Source organism: Thamnophis elegans, chromosome 16, assembly GCF_009769535.1.
Source record: "Thamnophis elegans isolate rThaEle1 chromosome 16, rThaEle1.pri, whole genome shotgun sequence".
Classification (NCBI taxonomy): domain Eukaryota; kingdom Metazoa; phylum Chordata; class Lepidosauria; order Squamata; family Colubridae; genus Thamnophis; species Thamnophis elegans.
Window position 1 is genome coordinate 37,609,994 of NC_045556.1, and position 26,714 is coordinate 37,636,707.

Below are 26,714 nucleotides of genomic sequence, written 5' to 3' on the forward strand. Positions count from 1 at the left end.
TGTGAGCTTTATGACTCTTCCGTCCAGCCGCCCTCGTCCCTCGTTTTCCCCAGGGAGGAGTTTGTGGGTCCCTTTGCTTGGATTCTGCTTGTCGGGTGGGGGAATCGAAAGCACATTCTCTAGAAAAATAGGCCGGGAAAAGCCGTAATGGACAAAATGTTAGAAACTTTTTATCTTGCCCGCATTTTCCGACATTATCCTTGTTCCAGGTCTGCTGGTTTTCCCCACATGGCGGTTTGGATCATAAAATAAATAAATATACGAATAAATGTATAAATATACACCCAGACTCGCTCATATAAATATATAGATACAGAGAGATATATGAATCTGAGACAAACTATTTCCTTTGAATAAACATAAACTATAACTTGAATGTGCTATGTTTGCATTTTCTGGAAAGGGGTGGGGTGGGAAACCCGCCCCCCCCATTGTTAGGACTCTGCTAGCGTCTCAAAGCAGCCGCGGGGGTGGGGTGAGGTGGGGGGCTTGTGAAGCACAATGCTGGCTTTTCTGTGCTGGCTCCAATGACTTTTGTCAGGGGTTGGACTAGAGGACCTTCGGGTCCCTTCTGAACCCACAATTGTGCACTATTTCCTTCATTGGGGGTGGGCGTCCTTGGGAGAGGGACTACAACTCCCATCGACTTCGGCAACAGCGTCCAGCGGAGAACTCTGCCTACGCTCAGAGGCACAGTGGTTCACTAAACCGCTTCCCTTAAATCACGGGTGTCTAAATCTGGGAACTTTAAGACTTGTGGACTTCAACTCCCAGAATTCCCCAGTCAGACTGGCTTGGGCAGTACCAGCGAGGAGCGGGGTGCGCATGCTGAAAGATTCGGCTTTCTCCCGCCCCTTCCCCTTCTGCGGCACTTCGATTGGTCGCCGCCTCAGGCTCGCCGCGGCGACTCATTGGGTGAACAGTCGCGGCTGCCGCGCCTCGATTGGTGCACCGGCGAATGCGCGCGCAGGAGCTTCCAAGCCGGGGCGGCGATGGCGGACGGGGAGCTGGGCGGCATCCCTGACGCGCTCATCGACTCGGACGGCGTCTTCAAGTACGTTTTGATCCGCGTGGAGCCCGCGGGCCCCGGGCCCGGCAAGGACATCATCCGCGGACACGCCTGGGCCGAATACCACGGTAGGTGCGCCCGGCGCGCGGGGCCGCGAGTGGGAGGGGCCTCGAGGAGGGCTGTGGGAGGGCGGGGCTCCGTTGCCAAGCAACCAGCTGCCATCCTTGCCCCGCCTCCTCCCCATCCTGGCGCCCGCGGGCACCATTCGGACAGAGGAGGGTCTCGGGGTCTCCTCCTGGCCGGCTCCCTCCGCCCGCTCGCCCAGCGCTCCCTCTGCTCTTCCCCCGCAGCCGACATCTTCGATCAAGCGGCCGAGGAGCTGGAGAAGCGGGGCTTCCGCTGCCGGTGCCTGGGGGGCGGCCGCATCTCCCACCAGAGCGGCGCCAAGAAGATCCACGTCTACGGCTACTCCGTGGTAAGGAGCCCGCGGGGGCTGCGGGTGGGCGGGCGTCGCTTCCTGCCTGCCTGCTAGCGGGGCCCTGAGTAGGGGGCACCCCGAGCCATCCAGCGCAACCCCCCTGGTTCTGCCATGGCTCTTCCTCTTGGAGGCGCTCTTCCCTGCGGCTTCTGCCGGCCTTGGCTCCGTCCACGAGAGGTGGGGGTGGGTGGGTTGGGGTCCTGGGAGGAGAGAAGAGGCCTCCCTTCCGGGGCCCAAGGAGGAGTGCTGGAGCCTCCTCTGTCTTCTCTGGCAAGGAAGGCTAAACACGCAGAGGCCCTTCAGTCTCTCCCCCCAGGGTTTCCTTCCCGGCTCCTTTGAGCCCCCCCCCCACTTTCCCAGAAATCCCCCCTCCAGACAGCCTCCCTCTTATTCCCACCTTTCCCCATTAGCAGCAAGGAAATAGGAAGGCTGGCAAGTCCTTTGGGGCAGGATCATTTTTCCTCCAGGAAGGATCCCTTTGGGGGGCAGAGGGGGACACAGCCAGGATAGGGAAGGTCGAGGGGCCTCTGCTTGGGGGGAACCCCTCACTGTGCAGGACGGTGTAAAAAAGATTCAGAGACTCGTCCAGATAGGGCAGAGCTGGGATCTCAACTGAGCAGCAGCTTCACTGACTCCATTGGCCAAAGATGCTAAGCCTGCCGTGCCTCAGGTCTCTTACAAGGCACCGTGTGCGCTCAGAGTAATGTGGCCGTGCTTTTTGCAGGGTTTTGGCCGAGCAAAACATGCCATTGCCACAGAGAAGCTGAAGGCCAGGTATCCCGATTACGAAGTCACCTGGGCCGACGAAGGCTACTGACCACTGCCTTCAAGAGTTCACCTTTGCGACCGAACAGCAGCAAGCGGGAACAGATGCGGGAGGCCGCATGTTGAACACCTGCCGGCCTCTGGATCTGTGCACTGGACTGTCCTGTGATCAAACCTCTTGTGCGTTGGTAGAAGGAAATAAATGATTGCGCTCGCTGCCTAAGGTGTCACGCTCCCTCACGCATCCCCCTGGATCCACTCGCTTCCCGCGGTGTCTTTTGACTAAGAGAAACAGCGGTGAAGGGAGGGAGATAGTTTTGTGTTTGTGCGGACTGGGGAAAACGCAGAGGAAGCAGCTGAAGTAATAAGCCTGGGTACCTGCACTGTTTAGAATGCAAACTCGCAAAGATCGTCTTCATCCGCTTGCAACGATGCTTCCGCTTCGCCTGCACACAAAGCAGCAGGGTTCCCCTTGCAGTTTTAAGTTGCTTTGCTGTCTTGATAACTGTAGCCAGTAGGTTTCTTTTTCTCCTGGAAATCACAGTAAATGTAACCTCCTCATGTAACATGCTAGAAAGGGAAGTCCCGTGGCCCTGGTCTGGGCCTGGTCCAAACTGCATGCCGAGGAGGGCTTTTTCTCCGCCGTCTCCTGTCCATCCAGCATGGAAACATGGATTTCTTTGGCAGTTCAGGGCAAAGCAGTGCTTAGGCTTCTCCTGCTAATGCCCTGCCGACGAGATTTCTGGACAGCGTGCAAGTCTGCAAGATCTTTCCTGGAGATTATGACTTGATTGCACGAAGTCCAAGGGCGCCTTCACGGAAATGAAGTTGGATTTCTTGCATGTGAGAGCAACAAAGCTCTTGTGAAACTTCACTTTCTTGGAAAGAAGGTTTTGCAATCTGTCGCAGTCTGGTTCTCGGGGTGTATTTAAATAAAAGAGTGTACAACTTGTGACTGATCTGAACTGAAGACAAATGTTCACATTCCTGCTGGATAGCAAGGTGACTTAAGAGTCCTTCATTCTTTTCCATCCGAACAGCTGCCTGGCAGTTAATAGCACCTCTGTCACTGGCACACAATAAAAACATAAACCGCTTCCCAGCAAGAGGCTGAAGGAACCCTGTGGGCTGAGGAAGAGCCTCCCGGCAGCCCATTCTCAGCAAGGGGGCTCCAGGATGACATGCCAATGTTGCCCAGCCCAGAATTCGCCTGAAGAGCCCTTTCTCCCATTCCTGGGGCAGGCAGCGACCAAGCCAGAGCTGAGGTTAGATCAGGAAGGGCCCGGTGGTTGATGACATCTCCTTTGCCTTATTAAAAGGCTGGTAGAAGCAGCCAGTGATCAAACCCCTTTGCCCATAACAAGGGAAGGAAGCTGAGACTTGGTGGAGCAGGGGCACAAGGGCATTGCTTTGCTTGGCAGATTGGTCCACAGCTGCCGCGCTCTGCTTTTATTGCTCCAAGAAAGGGCCCAGGCCGTTGGGGCCCTCTCCCCACAGAAGATGGGTGTGAGCATCCTGCTCGTGTCCCCCTCCCTGTGGCCAGTCCCCACCCTGTGCCTGGGCTGTGCTTCCCTCCTGCTCAGCCCCTGCCGCGTGTCTCCGAAGGAAGGTGATCAGGGAGGTTGAAGTCCAGGCACATTATTGCTGGAGCAGCCTTCCCTCCTCCTCGTCCTTCCCAGCTGGGCAGACTTCATCTTGCTGCTAGGCAGGCCCAGGATGCCGGGGTCCTGGGGGCTGCTGTCCTTCCTGCTCTTGCAGATGCTGATGGGTGAGTTTCAGAGGAGGAGGCCACCCCGTTGCTAGGGCGGCATGGAAAGATCCTGATTCAAAGGGGGAAGAACGGAGCTTTGGTTAGGGGGAACCGAAGGAAGGAAGGAGCCAGCCTGAACACCTGCTCCTCCTGGGCCCATTTTATGCCTGCTGGAAAGTTCAAAGCCTTTCCTGTGTTTTGAAATGTGCCCTTTGGGCTGTGCTTGTGTTTGCTTAAGATGCAAGAAAAGTGGTTCCTTGTAGATAGTAAACATTCTCTCGGCTTCTCCATGGGCTGGCATTTCCCCCTAAACTCTGTCCGTTGACACCTTGGTAGGTTTGGGGGGGGGGGAGAGTCGGAGGTTTTATCTCCAACCCTGAGAATTGATTTACACTGAATATTCAGTTCTCTTACTTTCTGCATTTGGGTCCGAGCTGCTCCCTGAACTCTTGGGTGCAAATTCCCTAAACGGGATCGTTAGCATCCCCCCTTCGCCCCTGCGGTCTCCACGGTGCAAGCTTTTGCTTGACCAACCTGGTTTATGTCCCGCTCTTGGAGCCACGGAGGAGAGCCAGAGGGGGAGCAGGAGGACCAGTAGATCCTCTCTGGGAGCTACCCATTTGGGGTTTCTCTCTTTGTCTCCTAGTTGGGCTTCCGTTTTATGTCCAGGCTGTGTTTGTCAACCGATGTGGGAGTTCAAGGGTGTGTGATTTTGTGTGTGACTGCTGGGATTGTTCAGATGAAAACCAGTGTGGTGAGTGGCTCTCCTTTCGGTTCCTTCGGGAGGAATTTAAGGCAAAATTTCAACAGCAAAAAAAGTTGGAAGTAGCCGCTGCCTATCGAAAGCAGAAGGGCTCCTTAAATCCTCCTCCACCAGTCCCAGCACATCCCTGACCACCCTGGAGTGGATTCCGACGGGAAAAACAGGATCAGTTCCAGGCCATTCCTGGCTATGAAATCCTGCCCTTGAATTGTTGTGGCTTGAAGTCACTGTTCAAACCCCAAGAAAGGTGGCCCCAAGCCCCCTCCCCCCTCCTCCCTCCCTCCCCGCAGCAGCTCCTTTGGGATCCCCTGGCCCTTCTTGGCCAGCCCCCTGTCAGCAGGGGCAGGAGAGGCTCCTTGGAGAGGGGGTGGACAACTGGCTCTTCCCCTCCACCCAGGCTATCAGACGGCGTCAGCTCGGGGGGCTCCCTCCACCTGCAGCTTCGAAGGCACCACGTGTGGCTGGGAGGACATCAGTACCACAGCCTACCGGTGGGACCCCGCCCAGGCCAGCATCTCCCCCTGGGGGCTGGAGCCCCCTTTCGACCACACGCTGGGCACAGATTCCGGTAACTGGTTCTGCTGGGGGGAGGGGCACAGGAGCTGGAAATCCTTGGTGAGGCTCTTCTTGGGGGGAGGGGGAGAGGAGTCTTCCTCGCCTGGAAGGCCTGGAGTTGAAGCAGTGCCAGGGGGGTGCCCTGTGCTGGGGGCACCCCATTTTTCCTCTTACTCTTTGGGCCGCTGTGTGAGTGCCGCTCTCCCTGCTTCCTCTGAGTGCCTCCGTTGCCCTCCGGTGCAGGCTGGTACATGGCGGTTACAAAGCAGAGAGCGAAGCCCTCGGCCACGGCCCGGCTGCGGTCCCCCCTGTTGCGAGGAGCAGCTGCTTCCTGCGAGATCCGAGCTTGGTATCTCCTGTGGGGCTCAGGTAGGCTGAGGGAGAACCAGCAGTGGGGCGGGCCAGTGCCCTTGCATGATCCCCCACCCCCATATCCACCCAGAGTGAGACGAAGCCTCCTCTCTCCTCCTCCTGGCTCTGCCGTCTCATGGAGATGCTCCTTTGAACCCAGGTCTTAACGAGACGCAGCAGCCTCTCCTGACCTTGGAGCTGAGCCAGGGAAACCACACCGTCCGCCTGTGGCAAAGCCCTCCAGGTGGCACCCACTCCTGGCAGGAGCTGGTGGCCTACACCGGTCACATCCCGGGCAACTTCCAGGTAACCGAGTCCCTGAGCCCAGCCCTGTCTCCGACGGACGGGAGCTCCCCAGCCTCACCTGGAGCCTTTCCCTCCTGGCAGGTCACCTTCTCCTCCACCCAGGGCTTCTCCTCCTCTGCACAGCTGGCGCTGGACGATGTGGAATTCAGGAATTGCGGCCTCCCACGTAAATGGGGGGACGACGTGGGGCGTTTCCCCTTCATTCCTTCCTTCCTGGCCTCTCTGCAGCCTCCGTTTCCCCCTGGAAGGAGGCCCCGTGGGATGCTGTCCCTGCCATCTGCAAGCCACTCCTTTGCTTGCCCACGGGCCATGCAGGCTGGGGAGGATGGGGCTTGCGTTCCAGCACATCTAGTGGTAGGAGAGGCAGGCAGAGAGGCAATGGATCGCTGCACCCGGTCCCCAAGGGGGGATTTGCCTATGAATGGAGCAGGGCCAACGCAGCCTAAAGGGGCAGGAAGCCCCCACTGCACAGAGGCCTCCACCTGATCCTTAGGCCCACCCGGCCCCTTTCCCATCCCTCCTAGCTCCCCAGGCGTGTGGCGCAGAGGCCTTCTGCTGCCAGCAGGGCAGCTGCATCACCATAGACCGGGTGTGTGACGGCACCGCAGACTGCAGGGGTGGTGAGGATGAAGCCCAGGATGAATGTGGTGAGCACTGGAGGGGTGAGAGGGAGGGGGGGCAGGCTCCCCTCTGTTTGGCCTTTGAGGCCCAGAGCTGCTGGGAGGGAGTTTCATCCTGAAGCCGGATCTGCCGCTCTTCGGATGGCCCCGTGTCTGAGAAGGGCCGGTGAAGGTGTCTCTCTCTCGCCCCCGTAGCCTCCTTCACAGTGTGCTCCTTGGAGGAGGACTGGTGCCAGTGGACCCCCAACACGACTCTTCCCTGGCTGAGGAACTCCAGCCTCCACCTGGCCTCTCCGTCTCTCGGGCCCTGGAGGGATCACAGCACCAACAGCCGGGAAGGTGAGTTTAGGCAAGTAGCAAGGAAGCCGGAAGGGCCGTCTGAGGATGCAGCCTCGTTTCAGAATGGCTTTGGCTGCAGGAGGCACCTCTGGGCTTTTTAGGGTCTCGGCTGCCCTTTGAGCTTATTCCAGGAGAAACACCTCCCCACCCCCAAACACACTTTCCCTGGCTGCTTTCTGCCTGGAGGGAGTTTGTATTTTTACTCAATCACGGCAGATCAGTGAGGCCATAAAAACTCACAGTCTCACCCCAAGCAGTAAATTTAGCCCCCTCCTCCCAGCTTCCTGCCCTGAGAGAGGCCTGTGGCTCTGGCGGTCCGTGGGAGGGGGCTGCCAAAGGGGAAGGGCATGGGGGAGGCGCTCCGGACCCTCTTGCTGGCTTCTGTGCTTGGAGCCCATTTGTCCCCTGGCTCCGTGTCCCAGTCAAGGTAGACGATTCTGCTCTGGATTTAGCCGCCCCCCTGGAGGGGGAAAAAAGGCCCAGAACCCTACAGGCAGAGTTAATGTTTCCAAGGCTCCCTGCATTGCTTGCTCCGTCCGTTGCAGGCTTCTTCGCGTATGTGGAGGCCCAGAAGCCAGAGCTGCATGAGGGAAGAGCTTGGCTGAGCAGCCCTACGCTGGCCTTGGACGCCAACCAGTCGTGCTATGTGAGTGACCTGAGCCACAGCTGGAGAGGCTCTTCTCTGGCCGAGGGCCTTGGAGGTTTCCCTCTGCTTGTGGTCATAGCAGCCCCTTTGCCTCTCTGGGTACTTGAGAGACCGCCTACTGCCAATTACCTCCACTAGGCCGATACGATCCCACAGATTAGGCCTCCTCCGAATTCCATCAGCCGGCCAATGTCGGCTGGCAACTACCCGGAGGAGAGCCTTCTCGGTGGCTGCTCCGACCCTCTGGAACGAACTCCCCGTGGAGATTCGTACCCTCACCACCCTCCAGGCCTTCCGCAAAGCCCTTAAGTCCTGGCTGTCCCGACAGGCCTGGGGCTAAAGATTTTAACCCCACTCGAATTGTATGACTGTTGTGTTTTTAATGATGTATCGTTTTTCATGTTTGTGACTTGTTTGTCCTCCCTCCCCTTGAGTTGTGAGCCGCCCTGAGTCCCCCCAGGGAAAAGGGCGGCATACAAATAAAGCATCTCTCTCTCTGTCTCTCTCTCTCTCTCTCTATTTTTTTTAATAAAAATTTTTTATTAGTTTAATTACAAACAAAAACACACACAAAAAATCATCATCTTTCATTACATCTTGTAGAAAGCGTATCCATTGGTCACAAGTACATTTCGTGCGTTCTGTCCACAATCACATATATTCCATTCAGTTTAAATTGTATCTGTTAAAGATTTATATATTTTACTATCACCATACGACAGTTTTCATTAAATTAAGATTTCACAAACACAGCCACCCGCTGGCATTTTTTCCCCCTTCCCCCAGTTCCAATCAATATGCCATATATTTATATCTTTATAACATATTCTAAAAAAAAATAAAGTCAGTTAGTAGGACATCTTATATTTCCTCTCTCTAACATATCTTTGTTATTATTATAGTTAACTAAGGGTCATTTACATTTTTCTCTCCTCTTCTCTCCACAAACGCAAAAAGCAACAATCTCTAAACAACAATCTATTAATATGTGTTAACAAAATGACCATTTAAAATCTAAGATAATCTAAAGAACAAAGAAAAAAAATATTGACATTTCTAATTAATAATCACCAATAATAGCAGCCCCCTTCCCTCTCTCTTGAATCCCCCTCTGACTCTGGGGATCTTCCCCCAGAAGGAGACCTCTGAGTGGCTTCCCACAAGCCTTGGTCACCCACAGCCCCCCCCCGCCCCCCTTTGGAGTTGCTTGGAGATGAAAGGGAGGCTGGGGTGCCCCTCCTTCCCTCCCTCCTATCCAGTGCTTTTGGCTGGCTTTCTCCCCAGCTGGTTCTCTACCTCCACCTGCACGGCTCAAGCGGCAACAGCCTTAATGTCTACATCCAGACACCAGAAGTTTTGCAGCTGGTCTGGAGCCGCACGGGAGACCTGGGCAATTACTGGTTCCGGGAGAAAGTGGATTTCGTGAACCAAAAGGAGTTTAAGGTAGACCAGGAAGCCCGGAGGCCCTGGGGCCAGGTGCCCCAACCTGCCAGGGGGAGCTGGCTGGCATGGGCAGTGGGAGGCCCCAGGCTCTGGCCCTGACCCTGCATCGATCCCCTGGGTTTTTCTCCCAGATTGTCCTGGAGGGCAAGATTGGAAGTGGGCAGGAAGGCAGCATCGCTCTGGATGACCTTCATCTGTCTCCTGGCTGCAGGACGGTGCCGGGCAGTGAGTAGGAGAAGCAGGATGGCCGGCTGAGCAGCGGCTGAAGCCCCGTCCTCTGCTTCTTGGTCAGCTAGGCCCCCTCCTGCTCTTGCGGGAAGCCCCAGGAGGAGCAAGGCCGTCTCAGACGGGCTCACAAACTGCCTGACCAAGGGAAATGGGGGGCTCTTGAAAGGCCTGTTTTACCTGATCCCCCCGGGAAGCCCTTTGGCCTTGCACTGAGGTCTTGGTGTCCGGTCCTTTCCAGCCCTGACTCCTGCGCCCGTGCAGGAGCCCTCCAGCCCTTGCCCCCCGGGGCAGTTCGCGTGTGACCAGGGCAAGCGATGCCTCGACCTCCAGCTGCTCTGTAACTTCAAGGCCGAGTGCAAAGACGCCTCCGACGAGCAGCAGTGCGGTAAGGGATGGAGGAGCCCTTCCGCTTTCTGCCTGGGTGGGCTTTGGAAAAAAGCTGTGTCTTCTTGTGCAGGGATGTTTGAAAAGGCCAGAAGGGGCCCCGGCCTTCCCAGTGGGGACCCCTGAGCCTCTTCCCCCCCCCCCACTCCCAGCTCCTGAAGGGGGCTGTGTGGCCTCTCAGTTAATTCCTGCCCTTGAGATGCAAATCGCGATGCCTTCCCCTCCAGGAGGGACCGATTTTGCCAAGGGCCCCGGGGGCTGGATGGACATCAGCGTGGGCCGCCTGCGATGGACCACCAGCCGCCTCAGTTCTGTGGGTAAGAGGGTCTCAGGAACGTGGCCCTGCCAGGTTAGAAGTGGGGCTGGGGCCATGCCACGGAGGAGAGGGTGGTAGCCGTCTTTTGGGCGGCTCGGGCCCACCATTGTTCTCTTCCTCCTCCTCCTCAGGGCCGGTTCTGAGTCTTCAGGGGGCCCCCGGGCAAATGTTCTCCATGGCACGGGCTGCTACCCCCGTGTTGGGCCCTTCTGGCTTAGGCTGTGTGCTGCAGATGGACTTCACCGCGGGCCCAGAAGGTATGGGCGCTGCCTTTCTCCCCTTGGCGCAGCCAAATGCTGCCCAGCACTGAAGCCACCGCCTGCTTCTCTCCTCCCCATCCTGCAGGCTTCCTCGCCCTTGCCATTGCCGATGGGAGCCTGGGCACCCGCTGGTGGGCTTGGTTTGCCAAGAGCAATGGGACCGCTTCCTGGGCAAAGGCCACGGTGCTCCTGGGCGCAAGGAAGAGGCCCTTCCAGGTAGGGGTCTGTCTCCCGTTCCTTCAGGGTGGGTGGGGCCTGGGGCGAAGGCCGAGGGGAGGCTGGAAGAAACGCTGCAGGTGAAGCCCTTGTCCTGTTTCTCTTTCCTCAGCTTGAGCTGCTTGCCAGGGCTGATCTTGATGGCCCCTGGGGGGCCCTGCCACTTGCGGTCAGCAATATCTCCTTTGTGAACTGCAGCGCTGAAGCCCCAGCCTCAGGTACCAACCCCTGCCTGCCCTGCCCCTTCGGTCTATAGGGACGAGACCTTGCGCTGCAGGCTTTGAGGAAAATGGGGTGGGGGCGCATTCTTTGCCTCCTATGTTGGCTGCTGCCGATCTGGGAAAGACCCCCAGCCACAGCCTTGCTGCTTCTTCTCCCCCCAGCCCCGCAGGCAGGGCTCTCCTGCAATTTCGAGACCGGCTGGTGCAGCTGGTCTCTGGAGCAGAACGATGGCTTTGAATGGAGGCTGAGCAGAAGCCGGAGAGGGGCCGCGGATCACACCACAGGCACAGGTAGAGCCACGGAGCGGCCGTCGCCTGGCTGGCATAAGGAGCCCAGCCTGGCATGGCTGGCTGACTTTGAAGCCATGGGTGGGGTGGGGGTGGGGACTCTGCTTGTGCCGGGAACAGGTGATCAAGCCCCGGAATGACCTTTGGTTTCCTCTGGCTCAACATGATGCTCCAGAAATCAGACGCCCTTTAGAAAGATGCGGGAGCCAAAGAGGCCCCCGTCTAATTCACAACCTCCGCAAGCTGCCTCTCTCCTCAAGAAAGCTCAAAGTCATGGACTAGTCTTGCCTGACATCAGCGGGGAAAAGACCAGAAGGGGAGCCACTGGGAGGCAGCCATGGAGCCCCTCTGCAGCTCCCCTCTCTTCTGTGAAGTAACCATCCTCTGCTACCAAATGTGATGTTCCCGTGGGTCGTCCATGAGGCCAATGTTGAGAAAAGACAGGACACGAACTTTCTCGAGATGGAGCGACCCAGATTGGGGGTCTGGTAGCCCCTTTTATTGAGATAGGACAAAGGCAGGAGGAGCAATAGCATGTGCTTAAAAACAGCCTGTAAAAGTACAATTGCTAATCTACTGCTTCAGGAAAGTTCTTTCTATATATGGTCAAATCCTGGACGTCATTGGTAGGGCACATCTCAGGATGTTATGTTATGAACTATCAGGATGTTATGGAGTTTTAGGAGTTTGTTTTCTCCTGTGTGATTCAGCGTGACTCTGCAGGCCCTAGTATGAACTAGGCCATGGAGGACACACACCTGCACAAGGAACTATATTACAACACTCTTCCTCAACAGGCTCCTTCCTCCTTGCGGAGCCTGGTGGGGCCTGGAACCCAGGCAGGCGCGCCCGGCTCATTTCTGCTCCCCAGGCGGCAGCTGCTGCCTCTTCTGCCGCTGTGGAGGCCTCCTGCCTTTCCTTCTGGTACCGCATGGAAGGACCCCAGATTGGTAAGCCCCCAGGCTCCCTCCGCAGGAGCTGCTGCCTCTGCCCACCCTCCAGAGAGGAGGAGAGCGGCTAGCAGTGGAGGGGCAGGCGGGGGGGGGGGGCTGTCAGATTGCAGCCAGGCAGTTCTAGCCCCACAGTAGAAGAAGCCTGCAGATGGGCAGGGGGTTACTAGTGGCCGCCTCCCCTCCCATCTTAGCAGTCTTCGCTCTGTCTTGTGCAGAAGGCTGCCAGGTGAGCGAGGGCTGCCCAAGGGAGGCCCTCGCTCTCCAGCCTGCCTCCTTTCTGAGCTGTGTTGCAGTGCTTCAATCTTCCGTTTGCCGATCGTCTCTGATCAGAGGCTCCGTGATCTTCCGGCGAGCCTCCCGCGCGTGAAGACAGCGTCCTGAGCGACTTCTCCAGCCCGAAAGAACGGCTGCATGACACCTCTGGGTTGGCACTCTTCCGAGCATTTGCACGGCCAGCACAGACCCAGCAGGGGAATTTGGTTTTGCAGGGACCCTGGCCCTGAAAGTGAAGGCGGCTGGAGAACCGGAGCGGGTGCTTTGGACCAGGAGGGGCAGCCATGGGGCAGTTTGGCATCAAGCCGCCTCCTCCATTTCCCCCAAGCCTGGCCAGAATTACCAGGTAAAGAGAGCCTAACCCTAAACCCCTCCCAGAGCACGGTGCTGATCCCGGGAATGTTGGAAAGCTGCTCCTTAGAGGAGTCAGGCGGATGTGGCCTCTCCTTGTCAGCCGGGCAGCTGCTCACACACCACCATGTCCCTTGAGGATAGGTTAGGACAGCCTGCCCTCGTCCGGCTCCAGCTTTCGATTGAAGCCAGCTTCTGGGGCATCTCCTGTGCCCTCTCTGCAGCCCCAAAGTAAATAACCCCCTTTCCGTATCGAGGAAGCAGGAAGCAGAGTAGAATCCGGATGGGTCAGAGTCCCGTCTGGATAGGTTTCTTCCCCGGATTAGAATAGATTTCCCTGCACCCTTGAAAGTCTTCCTCGGATTCCAGGGGGCCTCATTTTTTCCTTATGCCCTGAGGGCTAGAAACCTGTCTATAGTTCTAGCTCTCTGAAGGGGCTTTTGCCGCCTGTCCTGCAGGTGATCTTTGAGGCTCTTCAGGACGGCTTCCTGGGCAGCGTAGCTTTGGATGACCTCACAGTGACCCCTGGGGACTGCCCGGCCCAGAGGCACTGCTCCTTCGAGGCCGACGAATGCAGCTTCTCAGCCGCCAAGCAGCAAGCGTGGCAGCGGCAGAGTGGCGCCGGGGGCGGGGGCCCTCCCGTGGATCACACCCTGGGCGAGCCGAGAGGTAGCAGGCAGCAGAGTGCCTCTTTTGGTCCCCGGGGAGGGCGGGGCTTCGAAGCCCCCCAGGGAGACCTGAGAAACGCTTTGGGGTTCCTGCGAATGAGAGACGCCAGGTGTGGGGCCAAATTATAGCCTGGGTCAGGAAGGGAGAGGTAGCAGGTGCTTCCCTCCTAGCAGGTGCCAACCTTGGAGATCTTATTTTGGCCCTTTACTGTTTCCCCCACCCCCAGGGCATTACTTGATCCTCCGCACTGGTGCAGACCGCCTCCCTTTGGGCCAGGTGACCGTCCTGCGCTCTCGCGCCTTCCCTCCTCTGCTGCGCACCCACTGTGTCTCCTTTTGGTACCACCTAAACGGCAGTGAGCCAGGTGAGCAGGCGGTGGCGCCATCTGCACTCTTGGGTGCAAGAGCCTGATTGATGGTGCCAAGAGGCCTAAGACCTCAACTCCCTTCCGGCCCCCTACAAGTACCACTGGCACTGCCCATCCCCAGAGACATTTGGGCTCTGGACTCTCCTGCCCTGTTGGTTGCTCCCCATAGGATCCTTGACTGCTTACGTGAAGGAGGAAGAAGGGAAGGAAGAGGGAGCGGAGGCAGGGATGCTCAGCCCGGACCCGACACAGGGGGCAGCCTGGCGGTACGGCAGCTTTGTGGCAAAAGTCCGCAGGAGATGGCAGGTGGGCACGGTGGCTTTTTTGAACCCGAGCTGAATGTCTGGCTTGCCTGGAAACTGTCTGAGCTGGCCGGCCACGAGCCTCTTACGCCACCAGTGTCTTCCGTGTACAGGTGGCCTTCGCGGTGACAGGCGCTGGTGGAGAGCCAACCTCTTACATCGCCCTCGATGACATCTCTGTGAAGGAAGGCAACTGCTCTGAACCAGGTGAGGCACCTTGAGTCTCTCTCGCCGGCTCCCGTTTCCCCTCTTTCAGAAAGAAAAAGGAACGTCATGGGCACAGATGGGGAGGGGGCCCCATCTGGAAGCACACCAGACCAGAGCCAGGTTTCCTTTCTACTTGGAAATGTGGTTGGGGGGTAGTGCTGGGATTCGAATAATTTAAGAACCGGTTCTCTGCTCTCATGATTTCTTCCAACAACCAGTTCAGCAAACTGCTCAGAAACTTAACAACCGGTTCTCCCGAAGGGGTGCGAATTGGCTGAATCCCACCACTGTTGGGGAGGGGGGGGGAGCCAAGGTCCAAGGTAACCGTGTGGTCCTTTCGGCCCAGGCTCTTGTGACTTTGAGTCAGGTCCCTGTGGCTGGAGCAAGCCTCACGGAGACGGCTACAGCTGGGACTGGAAGGAAGCAGCCACGCCGTTGCGCTCCCCATCTCCCGAGGAAGACCACACCCTCGGCACCAGGGCAGGTCAGCACTCAGTCCCTGGGCTCCCACGAGAGGGGCGTCAGCTGAGCCAGCAAAGGGGCTGCGAGGAGGAGTTGTGGGGGGGCTCCAGTTTGATGGGAATTGATCAAGCTTGCCTAAGTTTTGGGCTCTGACAATCCTCCTTATTTCAGGAGTTATTCAATAATCCCGACACAAGGAAACTGAAGGGAAATTTAAGTGGCTTAAATTCCCCCAGAAGAGCCGTAACTCTGCAGGAGGAGGCCTGGCCCACATTTCCTTCCTGCTGTTCACCTTTTCCTTTGTAGGTCACTATGCCTACGTTGACCTGGCAGTGCTGAGCTTGGGGAAGAGCACCGCACGCCTGGCGAGCGAGCCCCTGGCACCCACCACGGGCTCCTGCCTGAGCTTCCACTACCACATGGACTTCCTTGGCCACAGCTGTAAGTCAGGCGGAGGAGTCCGGTGGGGGAGGGAGGAGTCTGGCTCTCCAAGGCAGAGGGCAGAGAGAGGGTCTCCATGCTGACCTCGCCCTCCCCCCCCTTGCATTGCCAGCTCCTGCAGAGCTCAGAGTGAGGCTGACTGGGGCGCAGGGAGAAAGGGTCATCTGGAGCGCCAGAGGCCATCAGAGCCGGACCTGGATGAACGGAACGCTCCTGGTGACCAGCCCCGTGGAGTTCCAGGTAGCCTGGATTCAGCCTGGCCCTGAAGGAAGAGGTCTTGGAACCCGGCCTTTTGAGCCCCAGGCATCTGCCTCCCCTTGCCACTGCCTCTTCTGAATTAGGGGCCTCACCGCACCCCATATCGCGATGTTGCATGCAGTCTTTGGATGGGTCTCTTGGGCCCTCCATGAATCCCAGCCCTGCCTCTTCCCTGCCTCTCTCGCGGGTCGTGTCCTTCTGAGCCCAGCGCAGCTCTCTTCCCTTCAGATCGTCCTGGAGGCCAGCAGCGGAGCCTGGGAAAGCTCAGGGGTGATTGCGCTGGACGATCTCCACTACACAGCTGGGCTGGACTGTGCCTCTCCCCAGGCAGGCCCAGCGGAAGGTCAGGTTCTCTGCAAAGTCACAGCTGCGGGGCGATCCCTGCGGGGGCCACCCTCAGCTCTCACTGTTCCTTTTCACCTTGGCAGAGAGCAGCAGCAGCAGCAGCCCTCTCCCAGTGTCGACCATCGCTGGGGTGGCTGGCGGGGTGACCGTCCTGTTGCTGCTGATCGCGGCCGGCTATTGCGTGTGGAAGAGGAGGGGCAGTGGGGAAAGGATGGAGGAGGAAGACGGCAACGGGCCCAGTTTTGACAACATCACATTTCGAGATGTAAGGGGGGGGGGGGATGTGGCCGTCTGCTCTCCAGCCAGGCTACCTTAAACTGGGATGGGTGGCTGGGTGGGAGCTTCCTTTTGACCCTCCAAGCAGACCGTCTCCTCCCTCGAGGGAGGCAGTCTGTGCGGCTTCTCCCCAGGCTCTTGGCTGCCAGCTAAGGCCAGCCCGTCTCTGCTGCCCTTGGCTTCCAGGACAGAATCATCCTGCCCCAGATGGCTCCTGACCCAGCAACGTCCTAGGCCAGCCCCTGCCTTCCCTGCATCGGCCTCTGGCTCCGGAGGGACACCCGCAGCAACTGCAATAAAGGGGGCATCCTTGAGACACGGCTTGAGTCAGTCTCTCTTCTTGACCAGAGATAGGCAGACACCAAGGTTGGAACGTCCCACCTGTGGCTGCTCAGAAAGCATTTCACCCCCCCCCCCCAAGGAAATTAAAACGAACCCACTCCCAATAGGAGTGCCAGACACAGGAACACTGGGGTTGAATCTCTTGTGTGAACCCACTGGGATTCCAAGGACTCCTTACTCAGGTGGTCCTGCCTTCAAGGGCCACAAACAGCCCCCCCTCCCCCCAAAATCTCAATCAGCACCCCCAAATAAGGTACTTCCTTCCCTCTCTCTGCTGGAAAGAGCCTGGTGGGCGACTGTCGGGATGTGCGTGTGTGTGTGTGTGTGTGTGTGAGAGAGAGAGAGAGAGAGAGAGAAGGCCTGGACTTTCCCCCAAAAACTATCAGTTGGAGAAACATCTCCAAATGAAACACAAATGCAGGTGGTTGAAAGTCTAGATGAAAGCAGCTGCTGCGAAGGGCCCCGAAGCAACCCTGACTACTCTCCACCGTCATGGCCCCCTCCCCCTGAAACCGAGCCAGGAGAGCCGGCCTTGCTTCTTGGCACTCCTCCCCCTCCAAAAAGGCCCCGGGTGCTTCGGATCTTCCCCAAAGACGACGACGACAACTTTTATTTCGTGCCCCTGGCAGATTCAGATGCTTTTATTAGGATTTGGATACTTTTAAAAAGGAAGGCAGGAATGTTGGCTGTGAGAGGTGCGTTGATTCACAACGGGGTTGAGATTTTGGAGGTTTCAGGCCGGCAGAGAGACCCTGGCCACGCCAGAGGAGCCCACGGCCGGGCGAGATCAGTCGGGGCAAACTGATTTCGAGGCTTTGTCATCACTTCCCTTTGGGGGCCTTTTCGAGGGGCCGGCCGATGTCCCGCCCTCGCAACTTAAGGCCTGCAAAAGAGCAAAGGGAAGAGACTCAGTCGGGGACAGGCATTGGGGCAGCCTGGGGAGGATCTTGGCCGGCTGTGAAAGCACCTGCTGCTGCTGCCATCACAGGGGAGGCCTTGGGGAGCTCCTGCACCGTCATATGTGACCCGGTGTGCTGATGCCAAGCGGGGCACGAAGCCGGGCGCAGCTCAGCCCCACAGAGGCGGGTGGTGTGTTGTGGGTCTGGCACTCACCGATGGCCCTCTCGATCTTGCCCAGCACCTGGTTGTTGGGGATGGCCTTTCCGGACTCATAGTCTGCGATGACCTGGGGCTTCTCGTTGATTTTCTGCAGGGGGAGAGCCAGGCAGTTGCATGGAGCAGGAGGGACTGGTGGGGACGGGGCTTCACCTGGCCCCGGCCCTTCCGCCCCACCGGCCGCTTACCGTGGCCAGGTCCTTCTGGGTCAGGCCGTTGTTCTGCCGGCCCTGCTGGATGACCTTGCCCACCTCCAGCGGGACCCGGTCGTGGTGCAGCTCCTCGGTCTCGCGGTCCAGCTTGGCCGTGTTCTTGGTGATCGAGTGCTGCTTGTTCTGCCCTGCGGCCCCTGCGGGGGAAGGAGCAGCGGCGGCGGCGGCGGTTGGGGAAGGGGCCTTGCCTCGGAGGGGCTCCGGCCGCCCGCCCCCCGCCCGGGAAGAAGCCGGAGCGGCCTGGTTCAAGAGGGCGCCCTGGGCCCGCTCGCCCGCCGGCCACACCTACACTTTTTGGAGGTCTCCACGTCTTCGCCTTTCCTCTGCGCCGCCAGCACAGCCTGGAGAGCAACGGGAGCGTTACCGGCCCGTGGAAGGAGGCGACCCCGCCTTCTCCTCCGCCGGGCGCCTCCGGGAAAGCTGCGGGCCAGCCGAGCCCCCAGCCCGCAGGGGCCCTTCTCTCTTGGCCGGCAGGGGGCGCCCTACGGCCTCTCCGGCCCGGAACAAGGGAAAGGCGAGACGCGGCCCCTCCGCGGATCCCGTTCCGGGCCGGCGGGGTCTTTCCCGCCGACCACGAGCCGGAAGCAGCCCGACCATGGTGGAGAGGAAGGCCCGGGAGACGCCGCGACCGGAGCCCCTGGAAAGAAGGGCTGGGTGGGCGTGGCTCCCGATAGATAGACGTGGGCTCTACGCAGGCACTCCTCCCACCGGGAGCTGGGCGGGGATTGAAGAAGGTGCGCAGGCGCACTCCTGCCTAGCCTCACCTGCTTCGATTTGGCTTGAGCCGCGCTGGGCCCCTTCTTGCGCAGCACCGTCACCGTGTCCCAGTCGCTCTCCGCCATGGCGTCTCTGGTTCCTGCCTGCGCTTCTGCCGCCTCCTCTTCGCTGCTCAACCTCCGCAATAGGCCGTCTCTCTCCCCGTTCCCTCCCTCATCCCGTTTTTCCCTCGCGAGGGCGGAGCGCGCGGCGCCCTCATTGGGCCGTCCCGTCGCCACTCGAGGCCGAAATCTCAACGAGATTGGCTGAGGAGTAAGACTCCTCCCCCTCGATGGGGGCTCACGACGTCACAATAACTGTCACGCCTCCACACCGTCTGTTTTCGAGTCCTTTAATAGATCAGCTCTTTTGTCGATCAAGGCTCTCCGTCCTAGGATTGGCTGAGAGAAGGGAGTTTTCTGCAAGACCGTCCCTGGGAATTCTCCCAGAAACCCCTTCGTAATAGGTCGTACATCAAGCCGTTCATGATGTTGCCGTACGATTGGCTGGAATGACAAGAGGCGGTCCCCCTCCTCTTCAGAAGAAGGTGCAATAATCGGAAAGCGATGACAGCCGTCAGACTCTTTCTCAGGAGCATGCGCAGAAGGCGCCTGGCCGGCCGGTCAATGTCTTAGGCGAGAATCCAATTTTCCAGGGAAACTTCGCTTCTTCGGAATGACGCGCCGCCTGTCACCGCCGGACCGTCTCTGCCCTCCCTCCCTGCAGGGATCGGCCCAGGACGGCGTACCATGAGGATTGGGGTTAGGGTACCTCAGCGACTCAACTCTTTTCTCTCAGCCGCGATTTAAGCTGCAGCCCCCCGAAAGGCGGATGAACCGTCGCGAACAACGAAGCTTCCTCTGGACGGGGAAGGGCCGCTCCGCTCTGGGGAACCGAGGCGACATGGAAGCGTTCCGGTCGGAGGCATCCGATCCCGGCCCCGAGGCGTGAGCCGCCGCCGCCGGCAGCACCCTCGGCGAGGGACGCGGAGTTACCTCAGGAGCGCCCTTTCCGATCGCCGGGCAACGCCCCCGCGCCAATAGCGTCGGAGGGCGGAGCCCGGGGGCGGGACTTCGGAGGCGCCCGGACGAAGGCAAATGGGCGGAGCTTAGGAAACTTCCGGTCGGTGTTTGGTTGCCCGACGCCGCTGCGGGTGAGCGGGGGGAGGGGGCGAGCGCCGCGGTCGCAGAGCGGGTCTCTCCGCGGGGGTGCGGGGGGTTCCCCGGGCACTGACGGCAGGCACGCCGGGCTTCCCCCGCAGGGGCCCGGGAAGGGCGGGGGGCGTCGGGCGGGCTCCGCGGGCGGCACGTGGCTCCGGCCCCTCGGCGGCTTCCAGGGGCTTTCCAGAGGCGGCTCCTCCCCCTGCCTGGCCCGGCCGAAGGAGCCGCGGGCGGGGGAGGGCTGGCCGGGGTGATGCCCGCTGCGGATCCGGGGCGGCGTCGGCGGGGACCGAGAAGCCGGGGAGCCCCTCCGCCCAGCCGGACGGTTCCCCGACGGGCCCCGCAGATGCGCTGCCCCGGCCCTCCGGCTCCCTTCGGGGCCTTGGGGCTGTGAAGGCGCTCCGGACTCCGGCTGTAGGTAGGTGGGAGGGCGGCTCTCCCGGAGCCTCTGCCGGGGCGGCCCCGGACAGCGCAGCGGAGGCTCCGCTTCGCCCCGCTGGGTTCCCTGCCAAAAGAATGCCTTGCGGGGCTTGAGGCGGAGGGAAGGCCAGCGAAGCTCCAGCCAGGCCGAGGAAAGCAGTCCGGCCGGTGCGGAAGGGGCCGATGCAGCCCCCGGAGGCGGAGGGGTGGAGATGAGAGGAACTGGGGGCCTCGGGGGCTGGGAAGGGGCGCCCTGGGGCCGGAGAGGAGACGCGGCCTGCTTTGAGGGAGGCTCCTGGGGGCCACAGAACGAGGCAAGAGCTCTAAGGGGGGGAGGATGCCCTTGGAGCGGCTGCAATCGTCCACCTCTCTATGCCCAGCCTGGGGACTGGCTGAGAAGCTGCGGTGGATGATGGGTGGCAGCCTACAGATGGCTGAGCCGCTTCCACCATTGCCCAGCGGGGAGCAGGGCCGCCCCCCACCAGGGGGTCAGTTGGGGATCAGGAAGCTGGTTTTAAGGTGGAGCTGAACTGTGGCCCTTGTTCTTCCTTCCTTCCAGGGTTGTGAAGGCCAGGCACAGCGGCTGGTTCACATGGCATCGGCCAGTGCAACCCCTCCGGGCTCTTTGGAGGTGAACCAGCCGGGCTTCCCCAAGGAGATTCTGGGCACTGAGCTGGTGGTCAAGTACCTGTGTTCAGAGTGCCGGAACATTTTGCGGCGGCCATTCCAAGCCCAGTGTGGCCATCGCTACTGCTCCTTTTGCTTGAAGAAAATCCTCAGGTCTCTTTGCCTTGCTTTGCTTGAACCTCCTCCCTCACACAACCTTTGCGGAGGGGAGGAAGCGTGCTGGGTCTCAAGCGCTCCCCCCCCCCCCCCAAGGACTGACTGTATGCTGGCAGAGGCCACCCTCTCCCCAAACGCCTCACCCCTTGCCAAGAGCCCCAGGGGAACGGAGTCCTCCCGTGGCTGGCAGCTCAGCCGGCTTTGGCTCTTGATGCCTTCCACGGTGGGAAAGATCTCTCAGGATCGCCCCACCTGCAGTTTCGCCTGCTTAGGTCCGAACCAAATTCTTACCCCCAAAAGAAACTGCTATGCCTTTGTCATTAACTCTCTACCTCCATCCCTCTGCCAGGAAGGAAGGAAGGAAGGAAGCCAGCCTTGGCAGCAAGGAGAGCGTTAATTATACCTGGGATAGGCAGGTGTAATTGGGGATTATTCCTATGGCTTCAGGGTTTGTGATATGGAGGGCATCAGCTGCACACCTCAGGATCAGTCAGGGTTCTTCCGGGCTATAAGCAATTCCCACCTGGAAGCAGTTCTCCCTTGTGGGGGTGGCCAACAGCTGTGCAATCAATTGGAGCCAAGGAAGGCCAAGGGCACATACTCAAAGACCCCCTGAATGATGTCAGGGCAAATTGCAGCCCTGTTCCTAGCCGAGGTGGCTGGTCTTGCTGGGGAAAGGTCTGCCTGGTTGACCTGGGAGGGTCTGGGGGTTGTTCTCACGGCCCTCCTCTTCCCCGCCAGCTCAGGGCCCCAGAAGTGTGCAGCCTGCCTTCAAGAGGGGTTGTACGAAGAAGGCGCCTCCATCTTGGAAGCAGGGGTGGTAAGTGCAGCCCCCCTGGAGGGGAGTTTTGTCCAGCTGTCCTTCCAGGAAGCTCAGGGTGGACGGGCGGCTGAGTCAGATGGGGGGGGCCTTTGAAGTGAAGGCGAAGGGATGTTCCCCGTCCCTCCCTCCCTCTTCTGGAGGCTTCCCTTTGAGGCACCTCTGTGCAAATTCTTGGCATTCCAAGGGGCTGCGGTCACAGCCTCCCAGGAACTGGGACAGGCGTGAAGAGCAGCGGCTGCTTCCTCCATCCCGATCAGGAATGGTTTCAGTTGGGTTGAGTGCCCACGCCTTGCCCTCTCCCAGCAAAACTTCCCAGTTGGGCTGGCTTGGGCACGGATTGTGACAGAATCGGCAGCCGCTCCCGTGGGCCTTCCTTGGCATCTCCGTGCTTAACCCTTCCCTTTTTTGCCCCTTTGAGGCTTTCCCAGATAACGCAGCTCGGCGGGAAGTGGAGAGCCTGCCGGCCATCTGTCCCCACCAAGGTTGCACGTGGAGAGGCACCATCAAAGAATATGAGGTAAAGACCCCAGGAGGAAGCCTCTGAGCAGGGGGCTCGGTGAGGAAGGCTGGGGAATCGGCCCTTATCTGGAAGGAGAAGGGGCTTTGGTCGGAGGGCCAGAGCCTACTGGGGCACCATCCCCTGCTCCATGGGATCTTGGGGCACCCCGAGGCTTCTCTTGCCTAGTCTGGGCTGTTTGGGGGCCAGAGTGAATCTTCCATGTGAATTTGCTGCTTGTCCTTCCCCCTCCCCCCCTCCCCCCCATGTCCAGAGGCTTCCCTCCCCCCCCCAGTGCTCTGGCTCTAAATTGCTCTGGGCAGGGGAGACGGAAGGGCCTGGGGGTGAGTTTGTGGCCAAAGATTGAAGCCCACCTCCTCTCCCTGAAGAGGCCCCTCGTATCCCCCCCTCTGCCATGAGCCACGTGGCCCAGTGGAGCTCTGTGGATGGGCAAAACCCCTTCTCCAGCCCCTTCTCCCCATGGAGAAGCAAGGACCAGACCCCAGTTAGGCGCCTGTCTTGGCTGTGGCTGCAGCTGGGCTGCGTGCTTTGAATGTCAAGAGCTTCCAGCTTGGAAAGTCCCTGGTGGAAGCCTGCAGAGTGACACCCGCTGGAAAGTCCCTAAAATATTGCTGGCTACTCAACCACAGAGGACGGGGCCTGCTGGCAGCGCCAAGAGCGCCTCTGCTCCAGCCCTGGTCCCCGGGCAGCTTCTCCTGCCTGTCACCCGACACCAGCAGAGAGCAGCCGCCCCCACTTTTGACCGCCGGCTGCCTTCTGGCGCCGCTTTTACTTTCTCTTGGGGGAGGGGGGGGCACTGCAGACTTGGCTCTGGAAAGCGAAAGTGCTTCCCAGCTGCTTTCGGCCCTTTGAAGAGCCGCAGAGCCTTCTAAGGTGCCTGCAAGAGCCTCGGCTGCATCTCTGCTGCCAGATGTGCGGCTTTCTGGCTCGGCTGGAGGGAGCTGCCTCTCTGCGAAGGGCCACTCCGGCACTCCAAGATCCGACTTGGGAGGAGAGGAGCTTTCTCCAGTCAGGTTCCAGGCCTAGCGGGGGGGGGGGGGGGGCAAATGGGCTCTCGAGAGAGCTCTGACCTCAGTGGGGGGGCTGGAATATCCCAGGCAGGCAGGCCACCCAACCCCCCCTCTGTTTGGTTCTTACTTAGCCCAGCCAGAATATGCAGAGTCCACCTGCCTCTTTGCAATAGCAGCTTGCGTGCTTCAGCCTCCCCCCTGCCCCCAAATTCCTGCAGGGTTCCTATCTGAAGCAGAGCAATGGGCCTGCCTCCCCCCCTGGCCGCCTCCCTCCCAGGGTGTTGAGTTTGCAAACACTACAAGTTGTCAAGGCCATTAAAATTTATCTAGAGAATTGGAAAAATAAACACGAGCCCCAGCAAGAACAAGCTGGGTGGCCTCGAACGGCTCCTCTCCACCGCCATCAAATCGATTGCAGGCATTCAGCACCACGGGGCTTTCGTGCCCCTTCCCTTCAGAGTGAGTTTGCAGGCTCCGCGAGTGAGCCAGCTTCCCTGAGGCCCTCGGAGGGGCCCCGGTGGCGAGGGCCTTCCTTGGGCCTTCCGGGGGTGCTGAAAGGCCGGTCCTTCTGCCGCAGAGCTGCCACGAGGGGAGCTGCCCGGCCATGTTGGTGGCCTGTCCTGCGTGTCACGACCTGGTCAGGCTGGGCGAGAAGGAGCAGCACGTGGAGCAGGAGTGTCCCGAGAGGAGCCTCAGCTGCGAACACTGCCAAGCTCCTTTCCACTTCTCTGAAAGCAAGGTAAAGGCCTGGGCTGCCCCCCTCCCATCCCCGAGAGCCACCCTGTGGAAAGCCAGGTGCAGCATTGCAGCAGCCGCACTCAAAACCTCCCCAATGCAGAGCACAAAGGAGCGGCCTTCGTTTTGGTTGCTCCGGTGCCCTTTCCCAGGCAGGGTAGGGCTCTGCCTGCCTTCCTTCCGGGCAGCCTAGACGCCGAGTGCCAGCTGCGGGAGGCCAGCACTGTCCTGGAGGAGGAGAGGTGGGGCAGAAGGTGGGCTAACCGGCAGCTTTGTTTGGCCAGGCCCACGAGGCTGTGTGCCCCAAACACCCCCTGGCTTGCGAGGGCTGCGGAAAGAAGATGATCCCCCGGGAGAAGGTGAGCAGGGAAGCCCTTTTGCTCTAGCTCCCCAACAAAGGGGCCTTGGGACGGCCACGTTTCTACTCCATGGTGGGGCAAGGGCAGTGACCTGGCCTACCCAAACGCCCCCTACCTCCACCAGCAGAGGAGGCTGCCTGGCTCAGACTCTGGAGGGAAGAGGGCAACCTGGTGCTTTTGAGATGCCTCCCCCCCCCCAAATCAGCCCTTGAAACGACACCTGGTGGTGGGTGAGGGGATGGGCCTCCCGCTCCTTTTGAAGCTGCTCTTCTCTCCCACAGTTCCTGGAACACGTCAAGAGCTGCAGCAAATCTAGAGCCCCCTGCAGATTCCAGCCGGTCGGCTGCACCCACCTGGTATGGCTGCTCTAGGCTTCAAAGCAGGGAGGGGGGGCTGGAGCCGCTTGGACAGCATCCCCGTCTCTTGGTGGCCCCCATCAGCCGAGCCCCCTTGGCCCACCTGACTCCCCTGCTCTTCCTGGCCTTCGCAGATGGAGAACGAGAAGCTCCCCGAGCACGAGAGGAGCCACCTGGGCGAGCACCTCTACATGCTGCTGAGCTTCGTGCTGAGCTTGGGCTCCGCGTCCAGCAAGCTGGAGCCCCTGCTGAACCGCCTCTCGGCGGAGGCCGGCTGCGTCCTGGCAGGGGCCAGGCCCCTGGTTCCGGAGGCGGAGCTGCCCAGCTCCCTAGAGCTGCTGGGGAAATGCGAGGCCCTGGAGAGGAAGACGGTCACGTTCGAGAACATCGTCTGCGTGCTGAACCGGGAGGTGGAGAAGGTGTCGCTCGTGGCCGAGGCCGCCAACCGCCAGCACCAGCTCGACCAGGAGAAGATCGAGGCCCTCAGCGCTAAGGTGGGACGGGGGTTGGCGACCCCCTGCTGGCGAGACATGCAAGGGTGTGGGAGGGGGGCGTTCAGAGTGGGAGCCGGTCTCGCTTCCTGGCCTGGGCAAAGCAGAAGAGGAAGGGTTAGGGTTAGGGTGGCCTGGAGGGGTGGGTGGCCTGGGCTCAGCTTCAGGGCTCCGCACGGACCCCTTGCGAGGCTGAACCCCGGTTGTGCCTTCCTGGCCCAGGTGCGGCAGCTGGAGAGGAGCATCGCCTTGAAGGACCTGGCCCTGGCCGAGATGGAGCACACCATCCAGGAGATGGAGGCGGCCTCCTACGACGGCATCTTCATCTGGAAGATTTCGGACTTTGCCAGGAAGCGGCAGGAGGCAGTGGCGGGGCGCTCTCCGGCCATCTTCTCCCCAGGTGGGGAAAGCCCCCCCCCCCCCCCCGGAACACGCAGGCTCTGATCTTGGGTGGGCAGGGTGGGTCAGAGGGCCCAACAGGGGCAAGGCGAGCTGAAGGAAAGGGCCCGCGTCCCGCGTGGCTTGCTTCCCACTGACTCCTGCTCTGCTTGGCCAGCCTTCTACACCAGCAAGTACGGCTACAAGATGTGCCTGCGGATCTACCTCAATGGGGACGGCACCGGGCGTGGCAGCCACCTGTCGCTCTTCTTCGTGGTAATGAAAGGGCCTAACGACTCCCTGCTGCGCTGGCCTTTCAATCAGAAGGTAGGGCCCTGGGGGGGGGGGGGAGGGCGCACTGGGTGGGAGCCCTCGGCTTCTGAAGCTTCATGCAAGACCAACCCCAACCCCAGGGAGGCCCCCCCCGGGGTTTCCCCAGGAACAGAGGCCAAGGGGGAGGCTACTACCAGGTTCCGTCTCCCCCATAGGTCACCCTGATGCTGCTGGACCAGAATAACCGCGAACATGTCATTGACGCCTTCCGGCCCGACGTGACCTCCAACTCCTTCCAGCGGCCCATCAGCGACATGAACATTGCCAGTGGCTGCCCCCTCTTCTGCCCCATCTCCAAGATGGAGGCCAAGAACTCCTACGTGCGCGACGACTCCCTCTTCATTAAAGCCATAGTAGACCTCACGGGCCTTTAACGCCTTGCCCACTAGGGGTCTCGGAGCATGGGGCTGCCCTGGGCAACGAGGGTCTGGCGGACCTTCTTTTAGCCTTGGACGGCCCCCTGGCCTTGGGGAGCGGCTGGGAGGCCCAGGTGGGCCCTGAAGGTCCCTCTGCAGCTCCTCCCCTGCCTTGGATTGCTGTTGGAGGAACGGGAGGGGTGGCCGCTGCCTAGGCGACAAAGGGGATGGAGAGTGGCTGGGCGCCCAAAGGAAGAGCCAGCAGCTGCTGGGGGCAGTCTGGCCGGGGACTTTTAGGGGCTGCTGACTGTGTCCACTCCCAGGCGATCCCCCTGCCAATCCCATTCTCTGGGCAGCGGCCGGGAAAGTCGCTCCAGCAGAGGTGGAGGAAGGACGGAAGGGTTCACAGGCAGAGGGGAGCTGGGGGGGGGGGGGGAGGGGGAGTCTTCCTCCGGTGTTCCCATCAAGAGAGACCTGGGAAATTGCTCCACCCCCTTCTTCTCCACTGGGGGGGGGAGGGGGCACTCTGAGGAGGTCTCGCAGGAGCGATCAGAGTGGATTTGGATTGTCCTGCTGAAACGTTCTTCCCCGGGCAAGTGAGAAAGCCGAATAAAACATTATAGAGGCGAGCCCCGTTTTGCTCATCTTTGGGGCGAGGGGGTGCTGGGCTCCCCCAAAGCAAGCCAGGGAAGGTGCCTCTCTTGGCCCCCCAGCCCACCGGAGAG

At 60.1% G+C, this 26,714-nt stretch overlaps 4 protein-coding genes across 6 annotated transcripts; 3 read left to right on the forward strand and 1 right to left on the reverse strand.

Annotated features, from left to right (window-relative positions):
- Positions 1 to 945: 945 nt before the first annotated feature.
- PHPT1 (phosphohistidine phosphatase 1) lies at positions 946 to 3,204 on the forward strand. Its single transcript, XM_032233647.1, has 3 exons — positions 946 to 1,137; positions 1,360 to 1,484; positions 2,212 to 3,204. The coding sequence occupies exons 1-3, from the start codon at positions 993 to 995 to the stop codon at positions 2,302 to 2,304; spliced, it is 363 nt and encodes a 120-aa protein (XP_032089538.1). The 5' UTR covers positions 946 to 992; the 3' UTR covers positions 2,305 to 3,204.
- A 2,037-nt stretch (positions 3,205 to 5,241) lies between these two features.
- Positions 5,242 to 16,158, forward strand: LOC116519645 (apical endosomal glycoprotein-like). Of its 2 annotated transcripts, XM_032233641.1 has the most exons (26): positions 5,242 to 5,689; positions 5,832 to 5,977; positions 6,059 to 6,143; positions 6,502 to 6,624; positions 6,793 to 6,936; positions 7,482 to 7,582; positions 8,867 to 9,025; positions 9,157 to 9,250; positions 9,492 to 9,638; positions 9,865 to 9,954; positions 10,085 to 10,210; positions 10,299 to 10,429; positions 10,542 to 10,647; positions 10,813 to 10,941; positions 11,736 to 11,888; positions 12,380 to 12,510; positions 12,974 to 13,184; positions 13,411 to 13,548; positions 13,721 to 13,857; positions 13,967 to 14,060; positions 14,407 to 14,544; positions 14,829 to 14,963; positions 15,076 to 15,203; positions 15,450 to 15,564; positions 15,650 to 15,831; positions 16,029 to 16,158. In XM_032233641.1, exons 1-26 carry the CDS (start codon positions 5,572 to 5,574, stop codon positions 16,074 to 16,076), a joined length of 3,309 nt encoding a protein of 1,102 aa, XP_032089532.1. In that variant the 5' UTR covers positions 5,242 to 5,571; the 3' UTR covers positions 16,077 to 16,158. The 2 variants fall into 2 exon arrangements, with proteins under 2 accessions (XP_032089532.1, XP_032089531.1); XM_032233640.1 differs by having other exon boundaries at positions 15,450 to 15,831.
- A 633-nt stretch (positions 16,159 to 16,791) lies between these two features.
- EDF1 (endothelial differentiation related factor 1) lies at positions 16,792 to 18,450 on the reverse strand. Its single transcript, XM_032233646.1, has 5 exons — positions 18,277 to 18,450; positions 17,802 to 17,853; positions 17,489 to 17,649; positions 17,298 to 17,391; positions 16,792 to 17,067 (listed from the first exon to the last, which is right to left on the reverse strand). The coding sequence occupies exons 1-5, from the start codon at positions 18,352 to 18,354 to the stop codon at positions 17,006 to 17,008; spliced, it is 447 nt and encodes a 148-aa protein (XP_032089537.1). The 5' UTR covers positions 18,355 to 18,450; the 3' UTR covers positions 16,792 to 17,005.
- An 865-nt stretch (positions 18,451 to 19,315) lies between these two features.
- On the forward strand, positions 19,316 to 26,618 carry TRAF2 (TNF receptor associated factor 2). Of its 2 annotated transcripts, none has more exons than XM_032233644.1 (11): positions 19,316 to 19,421; positions 20,408 to 20,628; positions 21,373 to 21,451; positions 21,873 to 21,971; positions 23,559 to 23,720; positions 24,001 to 24,075; positions 24,357 to 24,431; positions 24,566 to 24,925; positions 25,145 to 25,322; positions 25,479 to 25,627; positions 25,789 to 26,618. In XM_032233644.1, the coding sequence occupies exons 2-11, from the start codon at positions 20,441 to 20,443 to the stop codon at positions 26,005 to 26,007; spliced, it is 1,584 nt and encodes a 527-aa protein (XP_032089535.1). In that variant the 5' UTR covers positions 19,316 to 19,421; positions 20,408 to 20,440; the 3' UTR covers positions 26,008 to 26,618. The 2 variants fall into 2 exon arrangements, with proteins under 2 accessions (XP_032089535.1, XP_032089536.1); XM_032233645.1 differs by lacking the exon at positions 19,316 to 19,421 and adding an exon at positions 19,493 to 19,846.
- Positions 26,619 to 26,714: the final 96 nt, after the last annotated feature.

Coding starts and splice junctions, on each gene's coding strand:
- PHPT1 (XM_032233647.1), top strand. CDS start 993: ATGGCGGACGGGGAGCTGGGCGGCATCCCTGACGCGCTCATCGACTCG. Junction 1,138..1,359: donor CGCCTGGGCCGAATACCACG/GTAGGTGCGCCC, acceptor CTTCCCCCGCAG/CCGACATCTTCGATCAAGCG. Junction 1,485..2,211: donor ACGTCTACGGCTACTCCGTG/GTAAGGAGCCCG, acceptor TGCTTTTTGCAG/GGTTTTGGCCGAGCAAAACA.
- LOC116519645 (XM_032233640.1), top strand. CDS start 5,572: ATGGCGGTTACAAAGCAGAGAGCGAAGCCCTCGGCCACGGCCCGGCTG. Junction 6,937..7,481: donor CAGCACCAACAGCCGGGAAG/GTGAGTTTAGGC, acceptor CGTCCGTTGCAG/GCTTCTTCGCGTATGTGGAG. Junction 7,583..8,866: donor ACGCCAACCAGTCGTGCTAT/GTGAGTGACCTG, acceptor CTTTCTCCCCAG/CTGGTTCTCTACCTCCACCT.
- EDF1 (XM_032233646.1), bottom strand. CDS start 18,354: ATGGCGGAGAGCGACTGGGACACGGTGACGGTGCTGCGCAAGAAGGGG. Junction 17,854..18,276: donor CTCAAGCCAAATCGAAGCAG/GTGAGGCTAGGC, acceptor GTTGCTCTCCAG/GCTGTGCTGGCGGCGCAGAG. Junction 17,068..17,297: donor CAAGATCGAGAGGGCCATCG/GTGAGTGCCAGA, acceptor GCTCTTTTGCAG/GCCTTAAGTTGCGAGGGCGG.
- TRAF2 (XM_032233644.1), top strand. CDS start 20,441: ATGGCATCGGCCAGTGCAACCCCTCCGGGCTCTTTGGAGGTGAACCAG. Junction 24,076..24,356: donor AGATGATCCCCCGGGAGAAG/GTGAGCAGGGAA, acceptor TCTCTCCCACAG/TTCCTGGAACACGTCAAGAG. Junction 25,323..25,478: donor TCCGGCCATCTTCTCCCCAG/GTGGGGAAAGCC, acceptor CTGCTTGGCCAG/CCTTCTACACCAGCAAGTAC.